The sequence below is a fragment of the Periophthalmus magnuspinnatus genome, chromosome 9 (assembly GCF_009829125.3).
Source record: "Periophthalmus magnuspinnatus isolate fPerMag1 chromosome 9, fPerMag1.2.pri, whole genome shotgun sequence".
NCBI lineage: Eukaryota > Metazoa > Chordata > Actinopteri > Gobiiformes > Gobiidae > Periophthalmus > Periophthalmus magnuspinnatus.
The window spans coordinates 23,232,581-23,250,787 of NC_047134.1; the positions used below are offsets into that span (position 1 = coordinate 23,232,581).

Consider the following 18,207-nt stretch of genomic DNA (forward strand, 5'->3'; position numbering starts at 1 on the left):
AGTGCCACTCAAGAAAGGTGGCACTGAATGGGATTTGAAAATAAAATGTTCTTTATAATACATTTTGTAGGATAAATACAGTATTAAAGTTTTAGTATAATAGTTATAACTGACATTAGGAGGTACTCAAGACAAAAACCTTAAAGAAACTTAAAAAAAACCCCAGCTGAATAAAGCACAAATTATCATAAAAACATCCAGCTGTCACTCAAATTAAGTAAAAAAATAAACATAAAAAGGGCATCAATGTCTTTAATTATGTTTTGAACAAACTCAGGACATTTTAGTATTGTATTTCACATTTTAATGTTTTAATTATATGTATGTAAACTAACTAAAGATCCGCACTGTCCCCTCCTGGTTTTCCTCCCTGTGTGCTCTTCCCCATCCCTCACCTGCCTGTACCTGGAGCTGGGCGGAGCTCTCGGCTCCTCCCGCGCACACCTGCTCCCCATCTGGCTAATCACCACACCTGCCATGGATAAGAGGAGATGGGGGAAGACACTCAGTGTGAGATCGTCTGCATGTCCTGACCGTGTCTGTGTCGTCCTCACTTGTTCCTGTCGTGCCTGCGTTCCTGTCATCCCTGTGTTCCTGTCGTGCTCCGGCCCTGGATGTCTCCTGCCCGCTCTGCCCTACGCCCGTCTGGTCTGCCTGTCATCCTGTGGTCCCTTCATGTCCCCGGTCCTTGTGTTTCCGGTGTTCCTGCTCACCTGCTCACCTCCGGATCACCCACTGTTTGTACTTGTCCTATTCTACAATAAATCCTGTAAATTTTCCCCGAGTCTGCATCCTTTGGTCCGCTACACACACCCGTTACGACAACTTCACATCTTTCCACCATTGACGAGGAATGAACCTGAGGAAACAGTGTGATGTACAAAACTGACCACAAGATAGAGACAAACACCATGAAAACAAAACAAACTGTAGGACCGTTCAGATGTGGCTCAGATATTTCATAGATTCCACATGTAAGTTTCATCACAAATAATGCATTTTTCTGTATAAGGAGTAGAGTGACCTCCTGTTTCACTTTTGGTTGCCCCACACAGCCATTTATGCCTCATCTTTGTACCATTTATTTAAAGAATGTCCTACTTTTTCCATTAATGCCACAAGAAATGAATACAAAAGTGAGATTTATATAGAAAACATAATAGACTTTTTTGTTTCTTGAGTCTATTGGCATTTAACTCTATTATAAGATATGAGTCTGGTCACTGGTGAATCTCCTTGTTTTCAAATGAGTGTGATTGACAGGTGGATTAGCCAATCAGGGACAGGCATGGTCTGTCTGTATCGGAAATAATAAAGGTAAAAAAATCTCATAGGAGGCTGAAAAACATGGCTGATTTCTGCAGAATAAGGGAGCAAAGCCTAAACGCTGTTAATCTAAAGTGAGACAAATTTGATTTGATTTGATTTGTAAATCATAGGTGACCAATGAGCTCCTTTGTTTCACAAGTGTCACTGAAATAAACAGATTTGATTGGACGATCACTCTTGACCGGGCTTGAGACGCAACGGAGGACGTGAGGACAAGACTGATACCAACATGAGTGACAGGCAAATCGTAGCCTCTTTATGTGTGTGTTACAATAGAAGAAAAAATCATATTGTTATCAATGTCCCGAATGTCCATGTACCACCTGTAGACTGTATAAAGAAGAGGACGAAGCTCCAGTTAAATGAAGCTCATCGAGGCGAGCAGCTATTTGGAGAAGAGTAGGGGCCTGATTTGTCTGTCAGTAATGTTCATATCTTGAGTTATGGACATACAATATTTAAATAAAAACACTAGAATCATGTAGAGTGGGTTAATACAAATATTGTAAGACCTAAATGACGAGTCTGACAGCAGCAGTTACAGAGAGAGGGGCCACAGCTTTTCAATATAAAGTGAATTGGAGCCAGTCGATGTTCACTGAAATACTGACACTGAAGTTATGATAAAAATATATTTGTGACTATGGTTTCATAAACAAACATTTGAACAAAGACACATTGTAAGTGACCTCTGCTGCAGGGGTCAGTTGGAGCACGGCTCGATGTCCACCACAGTGACCCTCTCCCCTTTGCACCTGCGCAGTCCAGCCTCACACTCGCTCAGGGTCAGGGGGGCTGAGTCCGAGCCCACCCGCACACACACACTCAGGCCTGGGGAGGGGCAGTCCGCAGAGTCCTGACAGCGGCACGAGCTGGTTTGTTCTGGAAAAGTAAACAACACATTTTTATTTTTTTTTTATAAATAAACATGTAAAGACAGAAGAAAGAAACATAGGACAGATTTACATTCATAAAAAAGACATCACATTACAAAAATACAAAAATAAAATAATAAAAAAATGGGAAAATACCAGACAAATTTGACTCTTTATCAGTAGTGGAACGTAACAAAATAAAAGTAGTAAAGTACTGCACTTAAGTATACATTTTAGGTACCTGTACTTTACTAGTTTTAAACTGGATATTTTTTACTTTACTTTATTTGAGAGCAGGTATATTTACTTTCTACTCCACTACATTTTTTAACTGGACTGAAAAGTAAAAGTATTTTTTTATTATTGTGTGAGACCTGCTAAAAAGGCTGAGGGTTTATTTTTAACATGTTCATAATTTGAGCAAACAAAAAAAACAAACATATAAAAACAGATAGAAACGATTCAATTGTTTCTGTTGAACAAAATTTGGTCCAAATCTTTATCAAAATCACTACATTTGAAGCTTTATAAGACCTCAAAATGTGAAAGAAATACTTCTACTTTTTACTCTTTAAGTACATTTTTAAAAGTGCACTTAAATATTTTTACATAAGTAGATTTTTTCATGTGGTACTTTTACAGTTGTTGTTTTTTTTCTTCCCTGGTATCTGTACTTTCACTGTCATAAAACTGAGTACTTCTTCCAGCACTGGGTTGTATCTGTGTCTTCTGTTCTCATTGTTTCAGTCATTAGCATTCACATTATAACGTTGCCAAAACTGTGATAAAATATCTTTTAAAAATCTACAAAATAAGCATATCCGTGTACATAGGTGGGCACTCACGGTCACATGTCTCCCATGGGTGGCACTTGGAGCAGCCCGAGTCTGCAGAGCGCTGGGGCCACGTGCACAGACTGTCCTCCGCTAAAGCTGGCTCCTTCTTCATACACCTCAGAGCGTGAACTTTACACACAGTTAGAACAGTGTGTCCGATCATTGGCAGAGATGCACACAGCTCCAAAGACGGGCTGGGAACAGGGAACAAGATCAGGAATAACATGAGAACTGGGGGTCATTTTTGAAGTTCTATTTTTGGACAGTTTAGCATTACTGTCTCATATCTTATATCTAAAAACAATGCATTGGATATTATACACTATGAAGTTCTGAACCTGATTAGAACCAGGAAGTATGAGCACATAAGTCCTGTGCTCATGTCTCTGCACTGGCTCCTGTGGCTCAGAGAAAAGACTTTAAAGCAGCTCAGCTCAAGTCTCTCCATGGACCAGCACCAAAGTACATGTTCCACATGTAAGTGCCATATGAACCACCTCACACTCTGAGGATTTCAGGGACAGACCTCCTGATGTAGTCCTGGTTTAGTCCTGGTTTAGTCCTGTTTTAGTCTTGGTTTAATTTTGGTTTAGTCCTGATTTAGTTCTGGCTTAGTCTTGGTTTAGTTCTGGTTTAGTCCTGTTTTAGTCTTGGTTTAATCGTAGAGTCAGGACAGGAAAATTTCAGTTTTATGCAGCTAAAATCAACGACTTCAGAAGATAAGGTGAGTTACACACACACACGTAGAGACAGACACACACACACACACACACACACACACACACGCACACAGTTCTTACCCACACTCATTGGGCAGTTTACACACACATTGGCCTCTGATGTTCTTCTCCCACATTTTACACTGAACTGAAGGATTCACAGGTTGACGGTCGGCCTCACGAATCACTGCACAAGTTTAGACACAAGTTTATTTACCTCACACACACGGACACTTTGCAGCTGATCATCTGAAAATGTGCTGTTTAAATCCATGTTGTATTTTTCTTGAGTTTTCAGACTATCTTAAAACTTTTTTGTCTGTGTTTGCTAATGTGTGCATCATGTTGCCATGGTAACTGCTGAAAATACCACCCATAGAGACACATGTAGAACACCACCAGCATGATGTCACTGCAAAATATCAATGCATGACAAACACGGCATGTGACGGTAGCTGTGTTTTAAAATTAAAATTAAAATTCATTTAATTGTCCAAACAGTTGTAATCCTGCCTGTACACAGTGTACCTCGTGTGCAGGTGACGAGGGTGGGGTCTGGGGAGAAGTTGAGGCTGGGGTCACAGATGGCCGTGTTCTCGCCTTGCAGCAGTTGACCCTCGGGACAGGACAACATGACAGAATCCCCAATCTCATAGGTGGACTTGTCTGGAGACGCCAGGACCCCAGCTGACAGCACTGGCACCATGCAGTTTGATACTATCAGGAAAAAATGACACGTTTTAGCAAAGAACGTTAAATGGACTCTGTAAAAAAGGCTTTTGGTCAAGGACACTCGGTACAGGTACAGTTGTTTAGTTTCACATTTCTTTATTGTAAATCAATAGCAGTAGTGTAGTGTGCACATGGGACCAGGATGTGTGAGGGTGAGTGCGTGTGAATGGGAGGATGTACGGGTATGTTTTGTTTTTTCTTTATATATACAATATATCATTTTATTTTTGTTTTTTCATTGGAAGTGCACATTCAAAAAATGTATTAACAATTAAAAATATATATATTATTAAAAAAAATTACTCTATAACTTGTAAAAAGTGTGGACAAGCTGAGTCATAATAGCCTGCTGTCTCCCTGGAGATATTGTTGCTTAGTCTGGAATATCCCATAGTATGGCATTAAATTAAGCATATCTATCTTGAGTTTATTCAGTCACAAGTGTTTTTTTATTTCCATGGTCAAATAGTCACATTTTTATTTAGCGATTTTCCACCTTCAAGGCTCAAGGCGCTTTACATTTATACACCAGTGAACACAGACACTGGGGGTGAGGTGGGTTAAGTGTCATTGCCCAAGGACACAATGACAGATTTCATCTGCAGGAGCTGGATCTGACTGTTCAAGCAATGTTGGAGTTGTGTTTAGTTTCATTAACACATTAAAACACAGACATACAAATAATAAAGGGTTACTCAGTCTACATCTCCAAAGCTCAAAATGCTCCATTCCACCTTGTGATGTCATGAAGTGGTAGTTTTCAGGTTAACAGCTCCTTTTACCTTTTGTTCAGTAGAGATTGTCAGTTCCAGGTCTGAAATCATCCAAATGATTCCAGCGAAGGTGTATGAGTTTAAAAACACAGTTGAGCACTTCCTGTATCACCACATGACATCACAAGGTGGAACAGAGTGTTTTAGTTTGAGAGAAAAAACTCTGTCTAAATATGCAGGGTTTGTGTGTTAAACATGTGTGAATGAAACAAAACACAACTCCAGGCATGTTTATGATGAGGAAACAAGATTAGAACAGAGATCAGAACATAGTGCCATGTGGCTCCTTTAATGGAGTATCATTAAAGTGTAATATTTGTTCAGACATTACATTGGCAGACTTCAGGTGATCCAGACCAGGTCCTCGCTGCAGTGCACTCAAATGTGGAGGGACCAGAGAGATGGAAACCTGTGATGCACCTATACTGCACCCTGTCCCCAACCAGGTACGTGTCTTTGGGGTCCTGAACACACACACACACACACACACACACTACTTTTACTTCGTTACGTTCCACCACTGGGTTTTAGTGTTTTGACATTTTCAGTATTTTAAATAAAAACTTCAGTCCTTCAGACGGTTTTGTCATGTTGATGTTGTTACCAGGACGTAGCCGTTGATCAGAGTTGGAGGAGGCCCACACTTCAGTTTGGGCGATAGGGAGAAGTCAAAGCACTCGGGTTCAAAGCCCCTGTATGAGAAAACAAATATATTACATTTACAGCACTGTGTCAAACTGACTCTGGGCTTATAAACATATTTACATGTACCAGACCTGAGGTAGTCTAGCTCTTCGTCGTCACATTCTTCCATCTCTGTCGGTTTCCCAGTGCACTGTTGTCCTCCGTTTCTTGGATGTGGATTGTTACAGGAGCGAATTCGGGTTTTACTCCCCCCAGAGCAGACGGACCAGGCCGACCAGCAGGACCAGCTGCCGTCCACCTCCACTGAAGACACGACACGCAAACAAATCAATAAGCTGACACATGAACATAAACAAGCTATGACATGGGGTAGGGATGAAGTGTCGGTATCGTTACTGTTTCTTTTTTTTCTCACTAGCCACATAGAGAATGAGACAGTGCCAAAAAAGTCTTGGTATCGAATATTGATCGACTGATATCGGTATTTTGACATAGCTGAATTGATATTGTTGGTTTTCAGTTGACATCACAACTTTCTGTTGGCCTATTGGTGGTTTTAAGATTATAGTACGTGATGAGGTCATAGTCCCAGACGGAGGGAGCAAGAGACAGTTTTAATTTTTTTTTTTTTTTTAGATTATTTAAATTCAGAGTTTTTTTTGTTTTGTTTTTTTTGTTTTTTTGTTTTGTTTTTTGTAATACAGTGAGTTTTTGGGTCTAGTCACTAATCGAAATGATCAGATCCAAAATTTGTGCGTTTACCTTTTCGATATTTCATGGCAAAGTACAATGTAATCAATAATCTGGCTCTTGCGCCCCCATCTGGGAGTATGACATCATCACAGTCTATAATCGGAATGTTGTGACGTGAAAACCTGCAATATCAATTAAGCTATGTCAATACTGGTATTGATTAATATCAATATCAATATATAATATGATATTGATTTTCAACACAGATATTCGATAGCAATAGTTTTTGGCACTGTCTTATTCTTTGTGTGACTAGTGAAAAAAATGAAAAAACAAAACAAAAAACAGCAATAAACCAAAAATTACTTTATATCCCAGATCAAAACATTTTATAATTTTTACAAGAGTGAAAAGTTTATTTGTGAACTTTTAGAATGTAGAAGGGACTGGCAGGTCAGGCCAGCAAAAGGGCCTCATTTCAGGTACCTAAAATAACACCACCTATTGGAGCGTGTTATGTTTGGTCCGCACTCAGGCCTCGTTGTATGTCTGGGCGTGTCTTTAGGCGTGTCTTTGGGTAGATAAATTTGCTTAATAAGCCACATGATGACTTTACAAAAGAATATAAAACAAGTATTTACTAAACAGGACCCAGACTACAGTGCTCCTGGGTAAAAACGGGGAAATCTTAATCTTGTTTAGTTTGATCCTGAGTATCGAGCTGGCTGTTGTTCCTATTTTAGTCCCAAGGGCACAATGAGAACATGCACACTCCACACAGACAAACAGTCGGGACTTGAACCCAGGACCTTCTCGCTATGAGAGAGTCTTTGACTCACTGCGTTCAGGGTCCTCGGCCTCAGACCCGGGTTTAGGGATGCACTTGCAGACGTTGTTGTCCATTACCGCGATGCCGTTCTTCTCACAGGGCAGACAGTGGCACGGGTGGGACTCGGACAGGTACTGCTGTAAGGCTTTTTTTAGGTACAGTTTTTTCACCCTGGCACAGTGGACCTCCTTCACCAGCTCCCAAATAGGTCGGAGCTGTCGAAACAAGCCAAAAAGTATTGAAAATTTTTTCTCTTTTTTCAGGAAAGAACAATTGAGGATATCTCAATTTTCTTCTTCTTCTTCTTCTTCTTCTTCTTCTTCTTCTTCTTCTTCTTCTTCTTCTTCTTCTTCTTCTTCTTCTTCTTCTTCTTCTTCTTCTTCTTCTTCTTCTTCTTCTTCTTCTTCTTCTTCTTCTTCTTCTTCTTCTTCTTCTTCTTCTTCTTCTTCTTCTTCTTCTTCTTCTTCTTCTTCTTCTTCTCCTCCTCCTCCTCCTCCTCCTCCTCCTCCTCCTCCTCCTCCTCCTCCTCCTCCTCCTCCTCCTCCTCCTCCTCCTCCTCCTCCTCCTCCTCCTCCTCCTCCTCCTCCTCCTCCTCCTCCTCCTCCTCCTCCTCCTCCTTCTTCTTCTTCTTCTTCTTCTTCTTCTTCTTCTTCTTCTTCTTCTTCTTAAAAGTCTCATTCACAGGACAGGAATTTCCTGAATAGCTTTAGAATCATCTTGAGCTGCATCAGAACAAGTATAAGACATATAGACTAGTGTAGACTCAAGTCAATAAGAAAGACATTAAAATCACAATGCAACAAATCAACATGAATAATCATAAATAATCATCATAAAATGAACATTAAAAAGAGAAGAGGCAGAATAAAAATCTTTCAGTCATATGCACAGCTAAACAGAACCATTTGGAGCCTGGATTTAAACATTGTTAAAGTAGAGGCCTGTCTCAGTACCTGACTGAGACTTTGCCTGCACCAGTGTTCAGGAGGATGTCATTTGTCACCTGGACAATGGAACCTAGCTGGACGACTGAATGATTACACGGCCACATGGGAATATAAAAAAGTACTTTGAAAATCACATTCCATTGTCTGAAGAAAGAGTGTTTTTATTATGATGATAGCAGAACCAGTGTCAAGTCTATTCCTTAGTATCAAAGTAGAGTTTAAAATTTTCGTATTGTGACAACACTAACACAACATGCATCTTCTTTCCAGCCTCAAAAAAGTTAGTATTGGGATAGTTTGTGTCCAGAAACACACTGGAAGATGAAAGTATTTCAAATAACTCACCTTTGACTTGATAACTTTGGGGAATGACCTCAGAGAGTCGGCCCAGTTAGTGTAGGCCCTCCAGTTAGCTTCAGGTGTACTGATCGCCATGTTCTGCAGTTGTGCTATCAGAGCGTCACCGCCCCCTTCTGCCGTCACTCTGTGCACAAAACTGGTCTTATTGGATACTGTTAAATAAAAACAGCATAGTGAATGATAATGCTAACGCTAATGTTAACTATATTTTAATGTACAGGGCTGTGCTCACTTTCAGGAGTTCTGTCGAGGTTTTTATAATCCCCATCACAGGACTCACGTGTTATGGGGATAAACAGAATAAAGCGCGTTACCTTTTCACACACTCTATAATGTAATCTTTCTTCAACTGTAGAAACATGAGACAAATGTAAACACGTGAGGTTCCAAATGATCTTCCATGAATGTGCTATGACAATCAAATCAATTCTAATACAACTATTTTATTTATTCGTTTACTTTAAACATCTTTCTGTCTGTTGTAACTGCACAATCTTAAAGGTCCTGCATTACACAAACCTGACTCTTGTGAGCTTTAAGTCATGTTATAATGTTGTTACCTCCTCAAAATCATACCCACAGTTGTGTTTTGTTTCATTCCCACATGTCCCACATGAGTAAAACTTTATTATTAGTCTGTCGACATCTCCAAAGCTGAAAATGCTCTGTTCCACTTTGTGATGTCTTGAAGCACTAGTTTTCAACTTACAGCTATCTTTTATCTTTTTTTGGGAGAAACTGGCATTTCAGAGCTGAAATCATTCAAATAATTCTAGTGAAGCTGTATGGAGTTTAATGGTAAATAGCTCTTTTTCACCTTCAATGCTCGAAGCCCTTTACAACAAGGAACCACTCCCCAATTCACACACATATTCACACACACATTCACACACACATTCATACACACACATTCATACACCAGTGTACACAGACACTGGGGGTGAGGTGGGTTAAGTACCTTGACCAAGGACACAACAAGAGCATTCATCTGTGGGAGCTGGAATTGAACCACTAACCTGTGGATCAGTGGATCTGATCGCTCTACCAATGAAGTTTGGATCTGACCAAGAGCAGGATTTTAAAAACATAATGGAGCACTTTCTGTATTACCACATGACATCACAAGGTGACAGAGTGTTTTCAGTTTGAGAGAAGAACTGAATTTGGATACCGCAAGTATCATAGCAACCAAAGAGCCAATCCGTAGCGAGGCTGTTGAAGATAATGCTCCTTCCCACCTGGACCGCTGGTTTAGCAGGGAGCAGGCCCTTAACAACACTGTCAATCAAACCTGTTGCTAATGCTAGCAGGAGTGACCTTGGGAAAAGGAGCTAGATTTGCCTGGTATTAATGTTCATTTATGGACATACAATAGTGAAATAAAAACCCCAGGATCATGTAGAGCGGGTTAATACAAACATTGTAAGACCAAAATGACGAGGCTCACTGCGGCAGTTACAGAGAGAGGGGCCACAGTTTTTCAATAGAAAGTGAATTGGAGCCAGAGTTAATGTAGCCGAAGTGCACCCATTATCACTTCCTGTTTGCAACAGGGCTGCTAGCACCAAATAATTACATTGCATTGCATGGTACCACTTTAACAAAACAAAATGAATTTCATTTAGTGCTCAGTGTGTGTTAAAAATCTGCTGGGGATGGAACTTACCTTTGTGTGTTCTGACGTCAGAATCCAGTCGCACAAACACGTTGAGAGAGCCCCCTATTGTTCCCTCTGAGAAGTAATGTGTCCCAAACCTGGTGATGATTGCTCTGTAGGCAGCGTAGTTATAAACTGTAGGGAGCTTTGAGAGGGCCTTCCAGAACTCCTCCGCTAAGGGAATATACTCTGGAGATGAAGCCTGGAAACTAGCTAATTCAATGTCATTTTTCAGGATCAAAAGACGGAATTTCTGAAAAAAAAAAAAAAAGATTGGTATGATTTGCAGGCCTGTCGACAGAAATTGTGGGGCCTGGGGCAAGAAGCCTCACATGGGCCCCCTCTAATACCTCTACGTATATCATATCTGCTGCCTATGTACAACCAGGAAGTAAAACTAGAAACAAAATAGGCAAGATTTTTAAATACAATGACATTTAATAGCTAAATAAAAACACCAGGATCATGAAGAGTGCGTTAATACGAACATTTTAAGACCAAACTGTTGGGCCTAACAGCAGCAGTTACAGAGAGAGGGGCCACAGTTTTTTTAATTTAAAGTGAATTGGAGCCAGCGTCAGTGGAATCTAGAGTGCGCTCATGTTCACATCCTATTTGTACATTTATATACAGTATACAGTCTATGGTGGAGCTACAGTTTTTTAGTTTACACACCCGTGTTCTTTCATCAGACTCGTGGTAGTCATAATTTCGGAATCCTGTTGACGTCCCACTGTACGTCTCTCTTTTGACAATATCCTTTCTGTAGTGCCATTCACTCTCAAACATCTCATCGTTCAAATCGTTCTGAACTTTTGCCTAAAACACAATTGAAAAAAAAAATGAATTAGAGTTATAAAAGCTATAATAAGAAGTCAACCAGGAAGACAGAATGCTGAGTGTGTTTGAGACAAGCCCATTGTCATTTGTATTTGTAATTATGCTGCACCATGTAACTTTTCTGTTTGTCTCCATGGAGATGTTCAAGTACTCGTACTAAATCACCAACTGGATACCACTTTGTCTTTCCAGAATCAGGACCCAGCGAGCAGCCACTGTTGATGTCTGTGGCTAATGCTAACGCTATCTCCTAGAACAGGTTAACTGCAGAGTGTGGAGGCTCTACAGACGCTTAAAACATGCTATAATCACAGAAGAGACATTTGTGCTAGCTCTTTGATACTTTCATTTAGCCTTTGGTTCTTTGGAACAGCCTGGCTACAGTGCTAGCATAACAACAGCGCTAACACAACAACAGCACTAACATGACAACAGCACTAACACAACAACAGCAGTACCACGACAACAGCACTAACACAACAACAACGCTAACACGACAACCACACTAACACGACAATAGCGTTAACACTACAACAGTGCTAACATGACAACAGCGCTAACACCACAATAGAGCCCTCACGACAACAGCGCTAACACAGCAACATGACAACAGCACTAACATGATAACAGCGCTAACACAGCAACAGCGCTAACATGACAAGAGCAGTGCCACGACAACAGCAGCACCACGGCAACAGTGCTAACACAGCAACAGCACTAACACAGCAACAGCGCTAACATAACAACAGAATTAATACAACAACAGCACTAACACAGCAACAGCGCTAACATAACAACAGAATTAATACAACAACAGCACTAACACAGCAACAGCGCTAACATAACAACAGAATTAATACAACAACAGCACTAACACAGCAGCAGGGCTAACATGACAACAGCATTAACATAACAGGACTAACACCACAACAGAGTTAACACGACTACAGTGCTAACACAGCAACAGCGCTAACACAGCAACAGGGCTAACACAACAACAGCGCTAACATGGCAACAGCGCTAACACAACAACAGCACTAACACGGCAACAGCGCTAACACCACAACAGAGCTAATACGACGACAGCAACACACTGACTTTGTTAACCCTGTGTAACTTTTCATAAAAACTATTATTCATTTGACTGTAACACTTCAGTCTCAAAATCTCCTTTATTCTTGTAGAGGGACGTTTACTGCAGTTATTTTTGTAGCAGGTGGACGACTTATTCACATTAAGGCCAAGTATCAGCATCAGGTCCAAAAGAAACAACACTAAATGTCAGACTGTGGAACATTCTAGGGATAGCAATAACATCTCCATGGAGACAAACAGCTGGCGTACCTCCACCAGTAAAGACAGACCACCTTTAGATAAAATAATGAAAAAAATCTTGCTTCACATGTCACCTGCCAAACTGAGCCGGCTAACTTTGCTACTAAATCAGCTCTCAAGCCATTCATATTTAAAAACCTCATATGCACCAAGGTTTCTACATCTCATCCTGTTACATCACACTTTTCTACTTGCTTGGCCTCTCACATGTGTCTGTTTAAAGCGATACTGTGGAACATTGCAAGCTATGTGCCTGTACTTTACAAGAGCTACTAAACTGTCACAAAATACTGATACATAACAAACTCCACTACAATGACATAGGTATTTTGGCAGTGGATTCTCAAAATAAGATAAAATAAAACACAACACAGAAACGGTTAGCCATATCTCTGTGGAGACAAGCAAGTGCAAGTTACGAGTCAGTTCTGTGTAGTGGTGAGCCCTCATTAGATTTACAGGATGAAATATTCCGCATCAGGGCATTAAGTTGAAGTAGTTGTCGCTCTCTCAAACCCACCACAGCAGTGAACTTGAGCAGGCTCCCGGGGAGTCTGTAGGCGCTGTTGTGGATTTGGCGGCACTGGCCCCCGAAACTCTTGGTGTTGATGACGCTCCCTCTGCTCTTTCCTGTGGCTACGTCCAGGCTAAATCAACAAAGTCAAAGCATTTTAAAATCTGAGATACCAACCTCGAGTATCGTAGCAACCAAAGAGCCAATCCAGAGCGAGGCTGAAGGAGGTAACGGCCATATCCACCCACACCGCTGGTTTAGCACAGAGTGGGCACTTAGCAACGCTGTCAATCAAAACTGTTGCTAACGTTAGAGGGAGTGACCTCAGGGAAAGAAGTCGCTTGATTCATTTGTTATTAATGTTCATATCGTGATTTACGGACAAAATAGTAAAAGTCAAAGTTAAAATGTCAACTGGACTGGATCCTTAGACCCAAAACAAACAAAACAAAGGGAACAATAGTATGAGCCATTAGTGGTTGAATAGGACCATTAAGGCTGAAACTGTAAACAATAGCGAAAAACACCTGGATAATGTAGAGTGGGTTAATATGAACATGTTAAGACCAAAATGACGAGTCTGACAGGAGCAGTTACAGAGAGAGAGGAGTGACAATTTTTCAGTGTAAAGTCAATAGGAGCTGGAATCACGTTCATGTTCACTTCCTGTTTGCAAAACCCGCTGTGTTGCAAAGAGGAACTGCTACGTCTATTTATATATACAGTCTATGGTTCAAATGCACATAGCACTGTTCATTCCATATTATCAACCTCGGAAAAAACAAGACCTTTTTTGTGATATAAGTGTTTTTTACCCACCAGAATTATACTATATTATTCACTAGGAGAGCCAACACTGATGATGGTTTACAGGTGAGTTTGTTACCCGACTCCCAGCAGTTCGATGTTGGGTGGAGGCCTCTGCAGCTGACAGACAAAGTGCTCCTTGTTCTCACATGTACGCTCGTCTTCATTGTCTTCCTCACAGTCCTGGTCCCCATTACACATCAGAGTCTGGGGGATGCACATGCCTAAGGACAGTACAATGGCCAATGTTTTTATAAAGACGCTTCTTAAATCTATTTTATATTAGCTTATAATCTAATATAAACCATGGTTGACGGTCCATACAGTGTGTTTTTAACCCACAGCTCTGCCTTTGCTGCAGCAGTACATAGTAAATAAAGGCATTACTAGTGCATATGTTTTGAGTATAGACCTGATCTGCAGCGGAATCGGTTCCCACACCCTAGCTCCAGGGGGCAGGCTTTCGTCGACTCACACGGCCTGGTCTCAGAGCGTTCTCCACCACAGCGGTTTCCTCCAAACTGAGCGTACACCGCGATGGACCGAGAACGAGTCTGCAACATAATGGCACATACACAGTTTACACACAGGATTGTACAAGTGAAGATAGAAAAGTGTTTCAAATAAATCTATGATGTAATAGAAAAATATAATGGATTATGTATATAAGTGGGAGCTTGCAGAAAAAAAATTGAGAAGAAAAGTGCAAAAATACAGGATAAGTGCTGAGTTCTAAAGCAGAATACCCCTAAACAGGCCAATCAGCAGAAATTTAGGGGCCTGGGCCAGAAGCTTCACAAAGGCCCTCTCTTAATGAATAGGAAGAGGGTCAAATTTTGGACCCGTAAGATGCTGAGGCCTGGGACAACAGACTCCTTTGTCCACCCCTGTCTGTTCCCCTGCCTCTACCCATCAATATAGATTTTTTTATAGAAACAATTGTGCAGGTAACAGTTATGGAATTCCATTTACATATGTCATGTCTGATGCCGTGTCCAATCAGGAAGTAAAACTATAAACTTCACTGAAATCAAAACAACTAGAAAAAACTAGGCAAGATTGACGCTAACACAGAGCACTACTCTGTCTGAAGCTCTGTTACTCAAGTCAGACTTTAAACAAAACCCTAAACTGGACCATGAACGCTCGTATTGATCACAGGCTCCTGAAAATGTGCTCTTTAAATCCATTTTGTATTTTTTCTTGATTTTTCAGACAATCTTAAAAATGTTTTTGTGTGTGTTTGCTAATGTGTGCGTTATGTCACCATGACAACTGCTGAATATTCCTTTGTAATTGTTTAGAACATGTGTCTTTTGGGGCACTGGATTATTACACTATTAGCAATACTGCACAACAGGCTCTTTAAGTATATTGCAAATGTGTCAACGAAACTAAATGTACTCCTGGTGTATTAACAATATTCATTTGAGCTGCTCCCATCTGTTTTCAATATAATTGGCCTATGGAATATTGTGATGTCATCTGAAACACAGCAGTATGTTTTGAAGCTGAAAACATGATAAAGCATAGTATTGAATTGATGAAATGGAGCTGACCTGTGTTCTGGTGCAGCCGTCACACTCAGACCACTCTCCAAAAGGGCCCCACTGACAGTGCACTCTACGATCCGGACAGGTCCATTTGAAAAAAAGCAGACGAGTGTCTACACAGGGCCTGGTTTCAAAATTCTCCCCAAAACACGGGTTCCCTCCATTCTGGGCGTGCACAGCGATCGAACGAGTCCTGGTCTAAATGTTATATAAGAAAAAAAGATATGCAAAATTAGTAGTGTTTGTGCAAACCTAAGGACTAGAGGTTAAAGAGGTTCATATTACTCTGTTTTCTGATCTATGTTATAATGTTGTTTCCTCCTCTGTCTGAGACATTCACTGAGCTCGTCATCTGTTGGGGCCTTGTCCTTGATGAACTTATGGATCTTAAATGTTTCATCCTGGACAGCTGCTCTCACTCACTAGTCCTTGGCCTCCTTCCTTGCTGCTTGTGTGTGTGTGTGTGTGTATATATATATATATGACTGAACTGAATGCCCAAACTTTTGCCGGGTAGTGTACATAAATGCATAAATACATAAATAGTATAAAGGTCATGCTGCTGACCTGTGTAGCATGACATCCACCACACGGGGACCATTCACTGTATGGACCCCACTGGCAGTTCACCCTCTGGCTGAACCTGAAATGAAACAGAGAGAGATGCTCCACTCTGCTTTTCTGACACTGACCGCTGCAGAAAACCATAGTTACCCTTCAGAGGAGAGCAGGAGCAGAAGCCAGGGTAAGACGGTCAGACAGACGCCCTCCTGAGGATGAAGGAAGAAATACAACAGTACAACAGGAAGAGGGCCCCTAAAACCCTGGAGCCCCAGACCAAGGCTTAGTTTGTTTTCATCCCTGACAGATTGAACTGCTCACTCCATGAAGTCTCTTTACATTATAAATACATTAAATACATTTATAAAAGTTTTTAATCACATTTTTGTATGTCAGGCATCCTGTTGATTAAAGAGGCATCCTTTTGAATTAAACCCTAAGAAATGGCTCCTTTTAAAGAGAAATCACAATGTGTATCATGGTTTATTGAGACAAAATCAGATACACAGAACTACAGAACAAAGCCTGAGACCCACCATCACAGCTGTGTATTCATGCATGAAACAAGAAATGTATGGAGAAAGAGAAGTGGGCCAAGAACATCTGAGGAAACATCGATCGTGTAAGAGAAGTGTATTAAATGAGGTAAAACAAAATAAAACTTGGGAGACCACTGAGTTCAATAGAACAAGTCTCAAGACACACCATGCACAACACACACATGTTAGTGCCATATGAACCTTCTCACACTCTGAGGACCCCAGGGACAGGCCTCCTGATAGTTAATTTAGTTCTGGTTCAGTCCCAGAGTCAGGACTAAACCAGATTCTGAACAATTATCAACATTATGTAAGTGAATAAGGTGACAAAACTACTTAAAAAATAGTTTGTTCGAGTAAATATAACCCACAAAGTAACTAAAACACTCAAATACAGCTGTTAATGTTATAATATTATAAAGTAGACGAAATGAAACTCGTACTTGCCTTCATGGTGAACGAGGAGACGCTGGGAGCAGAACTGTGGGCTCCTCTCACCATAAGAGTCGGGTCAGGGGGTGGTGGGGGGTGGTGGGGGGTGGGGGACTTCGCTGGAAAAGGGAGTGTTGGGGAGTGAATTATTATAGGCCATCTACACGATTCGTCTTGACTGATGTTGATCTTACAATGGAGGTTATATAATGTTTTAAAGCTGTTCTTGGTGCAGGTCTCCATGGAATCAGCAGATGTGTTGTGTCAGTGTCAAGGGTCTAGGGTCGGCTCCGGTCCAATCTTTGACTGGAAACGAGTGAAATACAGCCAGTTCTTTCTGTTTTGTTTGGCTAATGTGAAGTGATGTTTGGGGCTTTTGGTCTCAAATTGAAAACACTCTGTTCCACCTTGTGATGTCACGTGGTAATACAGGAAGTGCTTCACTGTGTTTTTAAACTCCACACACCTTCCCTAGAATCATTTAGATAATTTCAAGCCTGGAATTGCCCAATCTCTACTGAACTAAAGAAAAAAGGTAGTTGTTAACTTGAAAACTACGGCTTCATGACATCACAAGGTGGAACAGAGCATTTGAGAGCATTGAAACAAAACACAACTCCAGGTCTGTTTTTGATAAGGTAACAACATTATAACATGACTAAAAGCTCACAAGAGTCAATTTTGCTTAATGTAGGTCCTTCAAAAGAGGAGCTATTCCTCCACTTTATTTTGCTACACAGGCTTGTACTGCTAACTGTATGGAGGGTTTAAATAGAGGCAGGGAGAGATCGCTAAATTACTCAAACATTCATGGATTACATATGTTTTGGATGAGGCAACAACGTTATCACATTGTAGAAAACTCTTAAAGCCAGAACTGATGTTAATACTATCCAACCATCCATCTTGTTCTGCCTTATCTGGGGCCATGGTGCAGGGACAGTGGTCTAAGCAGAGACTTCCAGACTTCCTACACCCCGGACACTTCCTCCAGCTCCTCTGGTGGAACCCCAATACTATATATAACATTATTGTATTTTACAGAATAGAAGAGGTAGAGGTAGGTAAAGAAGAGGTAGGTAAAAACACAAACATAGACAGCCCACCCCTTCACAAAAACACAGACAGCCCCACCCCCTTCACAAAAACACAAACATAGCTTCCCCGCCTCTTCAGAAAAACACCAACACCGATAGCCCCGCCCCTTAACAAAAACACAGAATAACTTTAA

General features: G+C 40.9%; 1 protein-coding gene across 1 annotated transcript; it reads right to left on the minus strand.

The window, feature by feature from the left end:
• Positions 1-244: 244 nt before the first annotated feature.
• Positions 245-17,036, minus strand: c7a (complement component 7a). Its single transcript, XM_033972566.2, has 19 exons — positions 16,992-17,036; positions 16,159-16,214; positions 16,012-16,087; positions 15,451-15,642; positions 14,304-14,445; positions 13,971-14,115; positions 13,091-13,217; positions 11,071-11,214; positions 10,405-10,648; positions 8,971-9,087; positions 8,724-8,890; positions 7,442-7,646; positions 6,041-6,212; positions 5,869-5,956; positions 5,596-5,728; positions 4,288-4,476; positions 3,841-3,946; positions 3,050-3,234; positions 245-2,211 (listed from the first exon to the last, which is right to left on the minus strand). Exons 1-19 carry the CDS (start codon positions 16,995-16,997, stop codon positions 2,033-2,035), a joined length of 2,673 nt encoding a protein of 890 aa, XP_033828457.2. The 5' UTR covers positions 16,998-17,036; the 3' UTR covers positions 245-2,032.
• Positions 17,037-18,207: the final 1,171 nt, after the last annotated feature.

Excerpts from the sequence above, each read along its gene's own strand:
- c7a (XM_033972566.2), bottom strand. Across the intron at positions 10,649-11,070 it reads AGTCTGATGAAAGAACACGG|AAATTCCGTCTTTTGATCCT; the intron begins GTGTGTAAACTA and ends TTTTTTTTTCAG. Across the intron at positions 8,891-8,970 it reads CCTCGACAGAACTCCTGAAA|TATCCAATAAGACCAGTTTT; the intron begins GTGAGCACAGCC and ends TTTATTTAACAG.